General features: G+C 40.8%; 1 protein-coding gene across 1 annotated transcript in view; it reads left to right on the top strand.

Moving 5' to 3' along the window:
- Nucleotides 1–17,281, top strand: part of LOC138657482 (vomeronasal type-2 receptor 26-like) — a 121,619-nt gene that overhangs the window by 78,083 nt on the left and 26,255 nt on the right. The window contains exon 3 of the mRNA XM_069745270.1: nucleotides 14,502–14,747. Within this exon, the coding sequence (XP_069601371.1) occupies nucleotides 14,502–14,747 (246 nt within the window). The remainder of the gene's footprint in view (nucleotides 1–14,501; nucleotides 14,748–17,281) is intronic.

The raw sequence follows: 17,281 nt of genomic DNA, 5'->3' as shown, positions 1-17,281 counted from the left end.
GTTCTTCTTATACTCTGTGTATCTTATTGATTACCATCGGTGGTATCTGCAGGGGATCGGTATCCCAGGAGGAAGGAGTGGAACGATGCTGTGGACCCCAGGCTGAAGATGAAATCTCGGTGCCGAGATCTCCATCTGCACTTGCCCGCCCCGGCAGCCATTTTCCCGTAGTCCACTGCAATGTAAACCATGGAAGTGCAGGTGCTCTGGGCTTTAAAAAAAATATAGACGGAGCCTCAGAATCACTGAACACCCACAGCGTTGCACCTTTGAATACCATCTTCTCCCAGCCTGAGGCCGCAGTGTCACCTCACTCCTGCCTCCATCAGCAGCGGCCCTGGGCCTCGCTCAACCGCAGCCGCTAAGCTATAGTCAAACTATAAGACGCACCCCATTTACCACAAAGTTTTTGCTGAAAAAGTTTGTCTTATAATCTGAAAAATATGGTAGCCGCTCACGTTTACCCTTCTCCCGCTGTGCTCCTGACAGGGCTTTTATCACTTCTATGTAATCACAATTCACATGCACCCAATATTGGTAGCTTCCATAACAGTTAGCCCAATCATCACTTTCCTGAGCTGTCTGATTGTTTAAATGCACTGCTTCCTTGTATACAGTATATAGTGATAAGAATATTGACTCTGAATAAACAATGGCAGAACAATAATGAAGCAGAACAAAGCTCTTGGATCAGAACTCAAGGAGTTGAACCTTGCTCCAAGCAAACAGAAAATAAGTAAACTGCAAAGTTGTGTGCTGTTAAAGGGACAACTTAAGAATATAAGGTTATTTTTTATTCTATTTTTGTATTTCATATTTTGTTTTACTCATATTCCTTTTTTATTCAAAACAATACCAATGTATAGGTCTAAGCAAATGTTCCAAGTGTTTTTTCCATTTGGTCACAAAATCCAGATCCGTCTTGAAACTTTAACCCCTTAACCCCAGAGCTTTTTTCAGATTTGCATTTTGTGTTTAGCTCCCCTCCTTCCCAGATCCATAACTTTTTCATTTTTCCATAAATGTGAGGGCTTACTTTTTGCGGGACAAGTTATACTTTTTGAACAAAGTCATTGGTTTTATCATGCCAAGTACTAGAAAATGGTGAAATTGCAAAAAAAAGTGCAATCCCACACTTGTTTCTAATTTGACTTTTTTGCTAGGTTGACTAAATGCCAAAACTGACTGGCCATTATGATTCTCCAGGTCATTGCGAGTTCATAGACACCAAACATGTCTAGGTTATGTTTTATCTAAGTGATGAAAACAAATTCCAAACGTTGCTAAAAAGAAAAAGTGCAATTTTCCGATACTTGTAGCGTCTCCTTTTTCGTGATCTCGGGTTGGGTGAGGGTTTATTTTTTGTGTGCCAAGCTGACATTTTTAAATATACCATTTTGGTGCAGACACGTTCTTTTGATCGCCCATTATTGCATTTGAATGCAATGTGGCGGTGACAAAAAAAATGTAATTTCGGGGTTTTGATTGTTTTTCTCGCTATGCCGTTTAGCGATCAGGGTAATCCTTTTTTTATTGATAGATCAGGAGATTGTGAATGCGGCAATACCAAATATGTGTAGGTTTGATTTTTTTTTATTGGGGGGTGATATGAACTCTTATTTTTTTAATTTTTTCCATATTTTTTTTTAAATTTTTTTTTTAAACTTTCGACATGCTACAATAGTCTCCATGGGAGGCTAGAAGCTGGCATAGCCTGATCGGCTCTGCTACATAGGAGTGATGCTCAGATCGCCCCTATGTAGCTGAATTAATGGATTGCTATGAGCGCCAACCACAGTGTGGTGCTCACAGCAATCCGGTATCAAAAACCATAGAGGTCTCAAGGAGACCTCTGGTTGTTATGCCGATGCACCTATGACCCCTGATCACATGACGTGCGTCAGCGGTGCATGTATTTCAGGCCTGATGGCTGGAAGCATGCTTTACATGCCGCTGTCATATTATGACAGTGGCATTTAACTAGTTAATAGGCGCTGGTGGCTTGCAATTCCACCTGCGCCTATTGCGGGCACATGTCAGCTCACCACCGGAGCCCACATCGAAGCGGGGGTACTGACATCGGACGTACTATTCCATCTGATGGCATTAAGGGGTTAATGTCCCTTTAAATAAATGGAACTGTCTCCGAGTTCAGTTACTTTCCTTTTACTAATGGAGCAGTTTGGCAGACACAATTATTAAATTCCTTAACTGACAACGACATGATCTTATTTTTAAGAGTTTTCCAATAGCTTCATCCTAACGCATTGTATTTTCTGGCATTGACACTTACTATAATTCTCAGTTCTTGTTTACAGAAGTCATATAGTGGGGGAAATAAGTATTTGATCCCTTGCTGATTTTGTAAGTTTGCCCACTGACAAAGCCATGAACATTCTATAATTTTAAGGGTCGGTTAATTTTAACATTGAGAGATAGAATATCAAAAATATAATCCAGAAAACCACTTTGTATAAATTATATAAACTTTTTTTTGCATTTTGCAGTGAGAAATAAGTATTTGATCCCTCAGGCAAACAAGACTTAATACTTGGTGGCAAAACCCTTGTTGGCAAGCACAGCAGTCCAATGATTTCTGTAGTTGATGATGAGGTTTGCGCACATGTCAGGAGGAATTTTGGTCCACTGCTCTTTGCAGATGATCTCTATATCATTAAGATTTTGAGGATGTCGCTTGGCAACACGGAAATAGTAAAAAAAAAAAAAAAAAAAAGTGGCACATCCAAACTAGTCTGAATAGATGCATACTACCTCATCAGGAGGGCGTTAAACTAGAAGAAGAGGGGACGGGAAGAAAAACATTAGACTCGAACAAGGACGACCCAGGAAAACATACTCTGAAGGGAGGTAAGAACATTTCTAAAACAATCCACAGTGAGGAGATTGGAACAAAACAAAATCCTCTAAACTGCATGCTCGCAAACGCCAGAAGCCTGACAAACAAGATGGAAGAACTAGAAGCAGAAATATCTACAGGTAACTTTGACATAGTGGGAATAACCGAGACATGGTTAGATGAAAGCTATGACTGGGCAGTTAACTTACAGGGTTACAGTCTGTTTAGAAAGGATCGTAAAAATCGGAGAGGAGGAGGGGTTTGTCTCTATGTAAAGTCTTGTCTAAAGTCCACTTTAAGGGAGGATATTAGCAAAGGAAATGAGGATGTCGAGTCCATATGGGTTGAAATTCATGGAGGGAAAAATGGTAACAAAATTCTCATTGGGGTCTGTTACAAACCCCCAAATATAACAGAAAGCATGGAAAGTCTACTTCTAAAGCAGATAGATGAAGCTGCAACCCATAATGAGGTCCTGGTTATGGGGGACTTTAACTACCCGGATATTAACTGGGAAACAGAAACCTGTGAAACCCATAAAGGCAACAGGTTTCTGCTAATAACCAAGAAAAATTATCTTTCACAATTGGTGCAGGATCCAACCAGAGGAGCAGCACTTTTAGACCTAATACTATCTAATAGACCTGACAGAATAACAAATCTGCAGGTGGTTGGGCATCTAGGAAATAGCGACCACAATATTGTACACTTTCACCTGTCTTTCACTAGGGGGACTTGTCAGGGAGTCACAAAAACACTGAACTTTAGGAAGGCAAAGTTTGACCAGCTTAGAGATGCCCTTAATCTGGTAGACTGGGACAATATCCTCAGAACTAAGAATACAGATAATAAATGGGAAATGTTTAAGAACATCCTAAATAGGCAGTGTAAGCGGTTTATACCTTGTGGGAATAAAAGGACTAGAAATAGGAAAAACCCAATGTGGCTAAACAAAGAAGTAAGACAGGCAATTAACAGTAAAAAGAAAGCATTTGCACTACTAAAGCAGGATGGCACCATTGAAGCTCTAAAAAACTATAGGGAGAAAAATACTTTATCTAAAAAACTAATTAAAGCTGCCAAAAAGGAAACAGAGAAGCACATTGCTAAGGAGAGTAAAACTAATCCCAAACTGTTCTTCAACTATATCAATAGTAAAAGAATAAAAACTGAAAATGTAGGCCCCTTAAAAAATAGTGAGGAAAGAATGGTTGTAGATGACGAGGAAAAAGCTAACATATTAAACACCTTCTTCTCCACGGTATTCACGGTGGAAAATGAAATGCTAGGTGAAATCCCAAGAAACAATGAAAACCCTATATTAAGGGTCACCAATCTAACCCAAGAAGAGGTGCGAAACCGGCTAAATAAGATTAAAATAGATAAATCTCCGGGTCCGGATGGCATACACCCACGAGTACTAAGAGAACTAAGTAATGTAATAGATAAACCATTATTTCTTATTTTTAGGGACTCTGTAGCGACAGGGTCTGTTCCGCAGGATTGGCGCATAGCAAATGTGGTGCCAATATTCAAAAAGGGCTCTAAAAGTGAACCTGGAAATTATAGGCCAGTAAGTCTAACCTCTATTGTTGGTAAAATATTTGAAGGGTTTCTGAGGGATGTTATTCTGGATTATCTCAATGAGAATAACTGTTTAACTCCATATCAGCATGGGTTTATGAGAAATCGCTCCTGTCAAACCAATCTAATCAGTTTTTATGAAGAGGTAAGCTATAGGCTGGACCACGGTGAGTCATTGGACGTGGTATATCTCGATTTTTCCAAAACGTTTGATACCGTGCCGCACAAGAGGTTGGTACACAAAATGAGAATGCTTGGTCTGGGAGAAAATGTGTGTAAATGGGTTAGTAACTGGCTTAGTGATAGAAAGCAGAGGGTGGTTATAAATGGTATAGTCTCTAACTGGGTCGCTGTGACCAGTGGGGTACCGCAGGGGTCAGTATTGGGACCTGTTCTCTTCAACATATTCATTAATGATCTGGTAGAAGGTTTACACAGTAAAATATCGATATTTGCAGATGATACAAAACTATGTAAAGCAGTTAATACAAGAGAAGATAGTATTCTGCTACAGATGGATCTGGATAAGTTGGAAACTTGGGCTGAAAGGTGGCAGATGAGGTTTAACAATGATAAATGTAAGGTTATACACATGGGAAGAGGGAATCAATATCACCATTACACACTGAACGGGAAACCACTGGGTAAATCTGACAGGGAGAAGGACTTGGGGATCCTAGTTAATGATAAACTTACCTGGAGCAGCCAGTGCCAGGCAGCAGCTGCCAAGGCAAACAGGATCATGGGGTGCATTAAAAGAGGTCTGGATACACATGATGAGAGCATTATACTGCCTCTGTACAAATCCCTAGTTAGACCGCACATGGAGTACTGTGTCCAGTTTTGGGCACCGGTGCTCAGGAAGGATATAATGGAACTAGAGAGAGTACAAAGGAGGGCAACAAAATTAATAAAGGGGATGGGAGAACTACAATACCCAGATAGATTAGCGAAATTAGGATTATTTAGTCTAGAAAAAAGACGAATGAGGGGCGATCTAATAACCATGTATAAGTATATAAGGGGACAATACAAATATCTCGCTGAGGATCTGTTTATACCAAGGAAGGTGACGGGCACAAGGGGGCATTCTTTGCGTCTGGAGGAGAGAAGGTTTTTCCACCAACATAGAAGAGGATTCTTTACTGTTAGGGCAGTGAGAATCTGGAATTGCTTGCCTGAGGAGGTGGTGATGGCGAACTCAGTCGAGGGGTTCAAGAGAGGCCTGGATGTCTTCCTGGAGCAGAACAATATTGTATCATACAATTATTAGGTTCTGTAGAAGGACGTAGATCTGGGTATTTATTATGATGGAATATAGGCTGAACTGGATGGACAAATGTCTTTTTTCGGCCTTACTAACTATGTTACTATGTTACTATGTTACCTCCATATGGAGCAGCCACTTCCAGTCCATATACAATATACAGAAAATGCAGAGAGAGGTGTCCACATTCACCCAGGAATTCAGACATCAGCCTTACATTGGATTGGGGCCCATCATTAAATCTCATTTAAAAACAACTGTACCTTATAAGGGATTCAAACCCACATTTAGGAAGTTTGTTAACCCTTCAGATGCTTCACATTAACTAAAACAAAGTGGAAACTAAAAAAGAAAAATTAGTTAATTTCCACAAAACTGTTGCTTCAGTACCAATTTTTTCATGTTCTCAAAGGTAAAAGGAGAAAATTGACAATGGAATAAGTTGTAAAATTTCTCCTGAGTACGCTGATGCCCCCTACATGATGGAGAACGTCTTTTTGGTGCATGACTAGGTTTGGAAGGGAAGGAGGTCCATTAGAATTTGAAAGCACCCATATGGCTGGAATAGACTGTTGATGCAATGATGCATTTAAAGAGCCCCTTGCTTGCCAAAACAGTAAGAAACCCTCACAAGTTAACTCATTTCGGAAACTAGACCCCCTCAAAGAATTCATCTAAGGCCGGATCACACATGCGAGAAACACGTCCGTGTCTCGCTTGTGAAATCCAAGCTGTGGCGCCGGCACTCCAGAGCGGAGCGTGCGGCTCCATGTAATGCTATGCGGCCGCATGCTCCGCTCTGGAGTGCCGGCGCCACAGCTTGGATTTCACATGCGAGACACGGACGTGTTTCTCGCATGTGTGATCCCGGCCTAAGGGTACCGTGAGCATTGTGAAGCCACAGCTGATTCAAGTAATAGTATAGAATTGTGCTACAAGAGTAGCTAGATAAGTTGGACGCCACAATTTGTTTTGCAATTTTTCGTGAGTACGAGGATGGTCCATATACGGTCGCAAACTACTGTTTAAGCATATGGAATGCTAGAAAATGAAGGAGCGCTACTTGAATGGCTGGAATAGCTTGGAAACACCATTCCACACTTAAAGAGCCCCTGACAAGCCAAAACAGGATAAAAACCCAGCAAGGAGACCCATTCTGGAAACTACGCTTCTCAAGGAATTCTTATAGGGGTGTATTGACCAATTTTAAGCCTCAGTTGATTACCGGAATTGTATAACATTGGGCTATGAAAATGAAAAATTACCATTTTTTCACAAACATGTTGCTTTGCCCCAAGGTTTTACTTTTCAAAAAGGGTAAAAGTAGGAAATGGAGAGCACAAATTATTACACAGTTCCTCCCGAGTTCTCCTATGCCCCAAATTTGGTCTAAAACCTTTTTTGAGGTACAGTGCAAAGCTCAGAAGGGAATCATGCCATATTGGAGTACAGATTTTACTGGAATGCTTTTCAGTTGCCATGTCATATTGGCAATGCCCCTGAGGGGCCCGTACAGAAGAAATCAAGGGATCTGTGCTAGAACCAATTCTTTTCAACCTCTTTGTTAATGACCTTGTGGATGGGAGTAATGTATTGCTGCATTTACATGAACCCCTTTGAGACCTAGCTTGTTTTCACCTTTCTGACCACTGTCATGTTATGAGGACATAACTCTGGAACGTTTCAACGGATCCTGGTTATTCTGAGACTGTATTCTCGTGACATATTGTACTTTATGATAGCGTTACAAAATTTTTGATATGACTTGTGAAAAAACTAAAATTTGTCCAAAATTTTAAAAATGTCGCAAATTTTCAAACTTTTAATCTTTATGCCCCTAAGTCAGAGTCATATTGCACAAAATAGTTAATAAATAACATTTCCGACATGTCTACTTTATCTCAGCATCTCAGCACAATTTTGGAAACATAATTTTTTTTGTTAGGAAGTTGTAAGGGATAAAAGTTGACCAGCGATTTCTCATTTTTACATCAAAATTAGCAAAACCATTTTTTTAGGGACCACCTCACACTTGAAGAGACTTTGAGGGACGTATATGACAGAAAATACCCAAAAGTAACACAATTCTAAAAACTGCTTCTCTCAAGGTGCTCAAAACCACATTCAAGAAGTGTATTAACCCTTCAGGTACTTCAGAGGAATTTTTGGAATGTTGATGGAAAAAATAAACATTTACTGCAATTTCTCTTAGACATGCTGATACCCCATATGTAGCGGAAATCTACTGTTTGGACACACGGCAGGGTTCAGAAGTGAAGGAGCCCCATTTGAATTTTTAAATGCAAAATTTGAAGAAAAAATTAGCGGACACCATGCCGCGTTTGAAGAGCCTCTGATGTGCCTAAGCAGTGGAAACCCCCCACAAGAGACACCACTTTGGAAACTAGACCCCTTATGTAACTTGTCTAGATGTGTAATGAGCACCTTGAACCCACAGGTGCTTCACAGAAGTTTATAGCATAGAACCGTAGAAATAAAAAAATCAAATTTTTCCAAATAAAGCTATTGTAGCTCCATATTTTGCATTTTCATAAGGGTAACAGGAGAAATTACTCCATACAGTTTGTTGTGCCATTTCTTCTGAGTAAGGAGACAACCACTGTTTAAGCATATAGCAGGGCTTGGAAGGGAAGGAGCACCATTTGACTTTTGGAATGAAAAATTTGATGGAATAATTAGCGGACACCATGTCCCGTTTGAAGAGCACCTGATGTGCCTAAACAGTGGAAACCCCCCACACGTGACACCATTTTGGAAACTAGACCCCTTTGGGAACTTATCTAGATGAGTATTGAGCACCTTGAACCCCCAGGTACTTTACAGAAGTTTATGTCTGTAAGCTGTGAAAAATAATCTCACTTTTCCCAAAAATCATTTTTAACTACAAATTTTGTATTTTCACAAGAGCAAAAGGAGAAAATGGACCCTAAAGTTTGCTATGCAATTCTCCTGAGGTCACCAATACCCCATGTGGTCAAAAACTATTTTGAGGCACAGTGCAAGGCTCAGAAGGGAAGTAGCGCCATATTACATGGACATAGCCCCTGAGGTGCCATAACAGAAGAATCTCCCTATAAGTGACCCCATTTTACCAATGAAACATCTTAATTAATTCATCTAGTGGTGTAGTGGTTATATTGACACAACAGATGTGTCACAAACTTTTATACCATTGGGAAGTGAAGAAAAAGTAATTTACATTTTTACTACGAAGATTGTGTGTTAGCCCCAGGTTTTACATTTTCACACTAGGAAATGGGTAAAAATGGCACCAGAATTTGTCTCACAATTTCTTATGAATGTAGAAATACCCCAGATGTGGCTGTACAGTACTGCTTTGCCATACGGAGTGACTCGAGAGGGACAGAGCGGTATTCCATATAAAGAGCCCCTAAGTGCTAGAAAAGCAGAATTCCCCCTCAAGTGACCCCATTTTGTAAATGATAGGCCTTTGGGAATTTATCTACAGATGTAGTGACAATTTTGACTCCATGGGTGTTTTCCCGTAAAAAGCAGCAGTGGACGCTTCTGAGTTGAAATTGCAAACTGCCGTTGTAGTGACAAGTACGCTGTTGTGACCAGTACGTTCCAGTCACCAGGGCGTTATGCCCAGCCCATGTTTCTGGAGATGCGCATGTAAATTAGGCAGGCTCTCATCACTACAGAAATGCCAAATATATGGGTGCTAAATGTTTAGGCACACTGGGTCTCAGAATGGAGAGGGCATTTGGATTTGAGAGCAGAGAATTTGTTGAATTTCTTTTGACTTGTTAGGAGCCATTTTGGTTTTCGAGAGCCTTTTTACTGCCAGTAACGTAGATGCCCCATATATTTCCATTAACAGATGGCAGACCTGAGTGAGGGCTTGCTTCTTCGTGTATTGAGTGGAAGCTTTCATTGGGAACATTTTACTTAATTATCTGGTTTTCTACGCTGAGCACTTACTTTGGGGTTTCCATCTAAATCTCCATGTGATGTGATAGATGAAACCCCCGAGGGATCCGTTCACTATAATGAGGCAGCAGAGTTACTCTGGACTCCATCTGGCCTCTGTTCTGTGATGTCCTTTTTTTCAGAAGTGTACAAAACTGGCCAACGGCACATTTGTGCAATCCTAAGAAGATGGACACCGCCAGATCACAGGTCATATGGAGCCCACAGTGATTCCATTAGCCTCCTTTTAGGGAATTTTCTGGCAGGGGTTGTGTGTAAATCATGTATTTCAGAGATTTACACGGGAACATCAGTGTAAGCACTCAGCGCAGAGTTCAGGATAAATGTGCGCCAAGCCTTACTGCGATTTTCGGGAGGCAGAGTGAAAAAATCAACAGTAGGTGAAGACTTGTTTTTATTTGTTTTTTACGCCATTCCTTTACTATTAGGTGACTTTATTCTTCGGGTCGGTGCCATTACAGCGATACCAGATTTATATCGGGTTTTTATGTTTGGTTGCTGTCACATACTAGAAGAGGTTTTTTTATTACAAAAACTAGTTTTTGCATCACCATATTTTCACAGCTATAATGTTTTCATATTTCAGCTGACAGAGTCATGTGAGGGCTTGTTTTTTGCAGGACGGGCTGGTGTTTTATTGGTACAATTTTTGGGCACAAGACATCTTTTGATTGCTTTCTTTTCTGATTTTTGGGAGACAGAATGAACAAATACCAGCAATTCAGGAATTGATTTTTTTTTATACCGTATCTCATGTGGTAAAATTGGTAAGACAGCTTTATTCTTTGGATCAGTACAATTACAGTGATACCTCATTTATATTTTTTTATCTTTTGGCGCTTTTACACAATATAAACTATTTTATAGAAAAAAATATTATTTTTGTGTCACTTTATTCTGAGAGCTATAACTTTTTTATTTTTCTGCTGATGGACCTGTATGATAGCTTTTTTTTTGCAGGATAAGATGATGTCTTCAGAGGTAACATTTTTTTTTTTTACATCTGTCTTTTTTGTCATGTTTTATTGCACTTTTTATTCAGAGGTATGATGATAATGGATTGTTTTCTGCCTTGTTATTTATTAATTTTTTTACGGTGTTCATTGAAGGGGTTAACTAGTTGGACAGTTTTATAGAGCAGGTCGTTATGGACGTGGCGATACCAAATATGTGCACTTTTACTGTTTTTTTTATTTACATAAATAAATCTATTTATTGGTAAAAATTTTTTTTATTTATTTGGGGATTTAAAAAAAATATTTTTATACATTATAATTTTTTTAAAACTTTTTTACATTGTCGCAGTATTTGCCATCATTATATAATGTTAGATTGCTGATCTGACAATTAGCTCTGCTGAGTATCAGATCAAGGATCTGACAGGCAGGGAAGGAGGCATTTCAGGTCCTGCTTTCAGCAGGCACTGACAAGCCACCTCCCTGCAGGTCCCTGAAGGACCCCATGGCCATCTTGTTGCTGGGGGTCTCCATGGAGACTATTAGAATAACGCGGTCGCTACTGACAGCTGCATCAGAGTGGTTAAATATCCATGATCGGTGCTAGCGTAACACCCCTGGTTACTGGTTGTTACAATGGCATTGCTTTCCTTACGGGGAGAGTGATGTCATGCTTGGAAGCGAGGAAGGATTCCTTTTATCAGATTATCACAAGCATACAACATGTTCTTACTCCAAGCCAGAAGTGGGAGCTCTGATCCAGCTTGTGGGGGGCTCCCCTATATACATTCTGGCTGGAGGGAAAGTAGAGTCAGTCAGTCTGTGAGGGAGACAGAGGAAAGGGGCCGTGCAGATGAGAAGATCTGCAGCTCATGTGAGGAAGGTGTGGGACCGTGCAGCCACGTGAGGTGCTGCAGCTCCTAGAAAGGAGAGAGAAAAAGGAAAGAACAAGCTGTAGAGAGCATGAAGGAGGAAAAAGAAGCAAAGGAGAGTAAAGAGCTGGAGGAGAGCTGTGAGTGGGCTCCCTCCAAGCTGAAGTGCAGATACCGGTAGACGGAAGACCGAGGTTGTGCAGTACTTTAAGGCTCACAGCAGAAACCGACAGACAGCTGGACTTCAAGTCACCTGTCCACCTTTACACTTGAAGGCACAGTAGCACAGAGAGCACTGGCCGTGAAAGACATCCTGTAAATTTTTTGTTTTGTTTAGTGCAATCCGCCAACCCTAAAGGCTATGTGCACACGTTGCAGATTTGCCTGTGGATTTTTCAGCACTAAATCCGCACCTCCAGGCAGAAAATGCAGGTGCATATTTGATGCGTTTTAGGTGTGTTTTTTATGCAGATTTGTATGCATTTTGAAAGCTTAATAAAGCTCTATTATTGAACAAAGAAAAGATTTGTGATGTAATTTCTTGTCCAACCTCCTCTTTTACATTTTTCCAGCCCACACTAAATTACACACAAATAGACAGATAGATAGATAGATATATAGATAGTATAATACTCATGGCCCCTTTGCAGGCTATGAATATCAGCCCGCAGCTGTCTGCGTAGCCTTTATTGGCTATTAAAATAGGGAGACCCCCCAAAAAAGACGTGGGGTCCCCCTATATTTTATAGCCAGAAAGGCTACGCAGACAGCTGTGGGCTGATATTTATAGCCTAAAGAGGGGCCATAGATATTTGCCCCCGACTACAAATACCAGCACCCAGCCACCTCAGAAATGGCACATCTGTAAGATGCGCCAATTCTAGCACTTAGCCCCTCTCTTCCCACTCCTGTGTAACTGTGGGATATAGGGTAATAAGTCACCTTACTACCCCTTTGTATTGTTAGGTGACATTAAGCCCTGTTAATAATGGAGAGGCGTCAATAAGACACCTATCCATTATTAATCCTACAGTAGTGAAAGAGTTAAAAAAATAAAGACACAGCAAGAATAAAGTATTTTAATATTCTTAATTTCACCATACTTACCATACTCGATGGCCTGCAAAAAATAAAAATACTAAACCAACCATATACTCCCTGTCCGGCACAGTCCAATTAATGAGTGTCCCACGATGATCTCCCCTGTAGAACAGTGACATCAGGTGATGTCACTGCTCTACTGTATAGGGCCTCCCAGTGATGAACTGACAGGAGACAATGGCTCCTGCAGCGCATCACTGAAGAGGTTACCTAGTTCAGGCTCTCACTTTATGGCAAAGCTGAGTGGGAATTTTCCCACACATCAGTGCTGCAAGTGAGAGTAGGAATCATTTCTCACAGCGGCAAAGGGATACAGGGCCGAAGTATATCTGCTGTCATTGTATTGCCGGAGCCCCTGGAGAGCAATGGCATCAGCTAATGTGGCAGCTCTCCATGGGAGATCGTCATGGGACACTTATATTAATTGGATTTCTGCGGATCAGGGAGTATATTGTTTGTTTATTATTTTTTAATATTTTTTACAGGTGAGCAATGGCTTCGGGGATCAAGGTGATGGTGAATATGTACTCTATGTTGTATGTACTGTATATGTGTGTATGTTGTATGTTCTGTATGTTGTATGTACTGTATGTAGTATGGTGTATGTACTGTATGTTGTATGTACTGTATGTAGCATGTTGTATGTACTGTATGTTGTATGTTGTATGTACTGTATGTAGTATGTTGTATGTAATATATGTTGTATGTACTGTTTGTTCTGTACGTTGTATGTACTGTAAAGTAGTATGTTGTATTTTGTATGTACTGTATGTACTGTATGTTCTGTATGTTGTATGCACTGTATGTTGTATGTACTGTATGTTCTGTATATTGTATGTACTGTATGTTGAATGTTGTATGTACTGTAATGTAGTATGTTGTATGTTGCATTTTGTATGTACTGTATGTTCTGTGTGTTGTATGTTGTATGTACTGTATGTTGTATCTTCTGTATGTTGTATGTACTATATGTTGTATGTACTGTATGTTGTATCTTCTGTATGTTGTATGTACTATATGTTGTATGTGCTGTATGTACTTTATGTTGTATGTACTATATGTTGTATGTTGGATGTAGTATGTTGTATGTACTGTATGTGTTTTTTTTAATTGGCATAGCCAAATGGGACTTGTAGTCCCATTGGACAATGCCTGCACACAAACAGACCCCCAGACAGCCCCGCAGACCCCCAACAGCCCTGCACAGACCCGTGGATAGCCCGCAAACCCCTGGACAGCCCTGCACAGACCCCGGACAGCCCCACACAGACCCTTTTGACCCCCGACATCCCGGACAGCCCCGCCATCCCCACACACACATACACGCACACATTCACCGCCTGCACACTTCCCTCCTCCCGATCTGCAGCATTTCATCCGCAGCTAAACCGCAGATCTTTTTTACATCTGTGGTTTTGCCGACTCAATGCAAGTCAATGGGTGCAAAAACGCTGCAGATCCGCACAAAGAATTGACAACACCGCTGCGTTTCTGCGAGGTTTTTTCCGCAGCATGTGCACAGCGGATTTGGTTTTCCATAGGTTTACATGGTACTGTAAACCGCATGGGAAACTGCTGCAGATCTGCAGCATCAAAAACGCCACGGATCCGCAGGCAAAACGGCAACGTGTGCACATAGCCAAACACCTTGAACCTTAAAAGCTTTGAAACTATGAAATGTCCTGCTTCCAATTCAGTCCTCCAATCTGCTCCTCATCCTTGTTCATTTCCTTCATGGCATTGCTTTACAACTTCATCTTGAAACAAAGCAGACAAGTTACATTTGAATCATTATATTACAGTATATACTGCACTTGTGTAGATTTTACTGTCACTTTATAGAACTTGTAGAAAAACATTGCTAAATAGTTATTGTATTTATGTTGTAGCTGAGACATTACATGAAGCTATTATGCATCAATGATCTGAAGACGGGAAAACTATGTTTTAATGATAAAGGTGAAATACCTGAGACATTAGATTTTCTTAATTTTATAACTAAACGACATCATAATACTGCAGGAGGAGACACACTACAAGGACTCACAGCAACTGTTGGGACATTTGATGGATCCCTTCCACCAGATCAGCAACTGAATATTTCACCTTTAGATATAGTTTGGATTAATAATGAGGTAAGTCACCAAGATATTAAATAGCTTCTCTAATTATCAAAATGCATATTTAGCAATTGCTGCTATTAACATAACATAGTAACATAACATAGTTAGTAAGGCCGAAAAAAGACATTTGTCCATCCAGTTCAGCCTATATTCCATCATAATAAATCCCCAGATCTACGTCCTTCTACAGAACCTAATAATTGTATGATACAATATTGTTCTGCTCCAGGAAGACATCCAGGCCTCTCTTGAACCCCTCGACTGAGTTCGCCATCACCACCTCCTCAGGCAAGCAATTCCAGATTCTCACTGCCCTAGCAGTAAAGAATCCTCCTCTATGTTGGTGGAAAAACCTTCTCTCCTCCAGACACAAAGAATGCCCCCTTGTGCCCGTCACCTTCCTTGGTATAAACAGATCCTCAGCGAGATATTTGTATTGTCCCCTTATATACTTATACATGGTTATTAGATCGCCCCTCAGTCGTCTTTTTTCTAGACTAAATAATCCTAATTTCGCTAATCTATCTGGGTATTGTAGTTCTCCCATCCCCTTTATTAATTTTGTTGCCCTCCTTTGTACTCTCTCTAGTTCCATTATATCCTTCCTGAGCACCGGTGCCCAAAACTGGACACAGTACTCCATGTGCGGTCTAACTAGGGATTTGTACAGAGGCAGTATAATGCTCTCATCATGTGTATCCAGACCTCTTTTAATGCACCCCATGATCCTGTTTGCCTTGGCAGCTGCTGCCTGGCACTGGCTGCTCCAGGTAAGTTTATCATTAACTAGGATCCCCAAGTCCTTCTCCCTGTCAGATTTACCCAGTGGTTTCCCGTTCAGTGTGTAATGGTGATATTGATTCCTTCTTCCCATGTGTATAACCTTACATTTATCATTGTTAAACCTCATCTGTCACCTTTCAGCCCAAGTTTCCAACTTATCCAGATCCATCTGTAGCAGAATACTATCTTCTCTTGTATTAACTGCTTTACATAGTTTTTATTGCTACTATAAATTCTACTTGTACTACTGTTGCTACTGCTACTTCTATTACTACCACTACTATTATTAATAATAATTACATCAACATTCTTACTTTCATTAGTGAGTGATGCAAAGTATTCTAGTCTTTTATTTTGGTAATCTCATGTGTAACATGATAACTGTAAGACTTCATGACATTTAAAAATACTTTGGAAAGTTCTTCCATCAAACTTAATAAATAGGTATTAAAATATTGCTGAATGAATCAGTCACCAGCCAGTGTTTGTATAAGTACAGATAAAGATTGTATCAAATAATATAAAGGGAGATATGTGGTGTGTTCGCAGCCCGGGGTCCACCGTGCAGAGATGGAACCTGCTGCTAAGTAATGGCAGAACAAGATGGTGGATGAACGCTTGTGCACACGTGGGTTAAACTTCACCCCGTGTGAATGGAAGCAAACTCTGTTGATTCACAGAGTCACTGAAAATACGCTGAGCCCTGCTAGCATTTACAGAGTGCAGCGGGTAGAATCTAATGGGATCCCTATGATTCACCCCCACTATACTGGTGATTGGACCCGCTCTGACCCTTGGTGGCTTTTGAGCCCACACCTGAGGATGCCCCTAGTCAGATGCTGAGTCCAAGCGGGAAATCCCACCCTACACTGACCGGTGGTATAAAGTTGGCTGTGCTGCCTAGATATAGCGCTGATGGTTTGTTCCTCTCACCCTAACACCCAAACAACAACCAACGGGTTGGCGGTCATTAAGGAGCTTTCACCAGTCTCAAACACTCAGCACTCATACACCTAGTCAGGTTTATACTAGCGCATGGCCGAGTGGCAATGCAAACCTTTTATAGATGCAGCCTTCCGGGACCTTCCTAGAGGTCCAATCTGAGCCGCTACAGGACCTGAGCATGTGACCTTTGACCTCCAATGAGAAGTTATCTCACGAGCATGATCAGTAGACAAAAAGCTAGACTTAGTCCCTGGAACACTTGCTCGCCGCTGATCAATGCTAGTTACAAAGGCTGAACCTGGGACAGCAGCTGTTAGTAGACACACAGTATCAGTTTGAGCCAGATGCTGGGACCGACGTCTCTGCTGAGCAGACTCCACTGCAGCTGGGGGAGAATGGGAGACAGCAGCGGACATGGTTCGAGATTTCCCCTGTTCAGCGGCTTGAACTCGACACCTAACATAGGATAGTCTAAATAAATGCGTTTTTAGGGTAGTATTAAAATTGTGAAATTAATTGAATTGCCCAGAGTAGTTCATTCCAAAGAACCCGTGCAGCATAAGAGAAGTATTGAAGACTAAAGTTGGAGGCTCAGGTTATTAACCCCTTTGCCCCCAAGGGTGGTTTGCATGTTAATGACCAGGCCAATTTTTACAATTCTGACCACTGTCCATTTATGAGGCTACAACTCTGGAACGCTTCCATAGATCCCCAGTGATTCTGACATTGTTTTCTCATGACATATTGTACTTCATAATAATGGTAAAATTTGTTTGTTATGACTTGTGTTAATTTTTGAAAAAAATGGAAATTTGGTG

The sequence above is a fragment of the Ranitomeya imitator genome, chromosome 1 (genome assembly GCF_032444005.1).
Source record: "Ranitomeya imitator isolate aRanImi1 chromosome 1, aRanImi1.pri, whole genome shotgun sequence".
Classification (NCBI taxonomy): Eukaryota; Metazoa; Chordata; class Amphibia; order Anura; family Dendrobatidae; genus Ranitomeya; species Ranitomeya imitator.
This window is presented reverse-complemented; position numbering and strand designations above follow the sequence as displayed.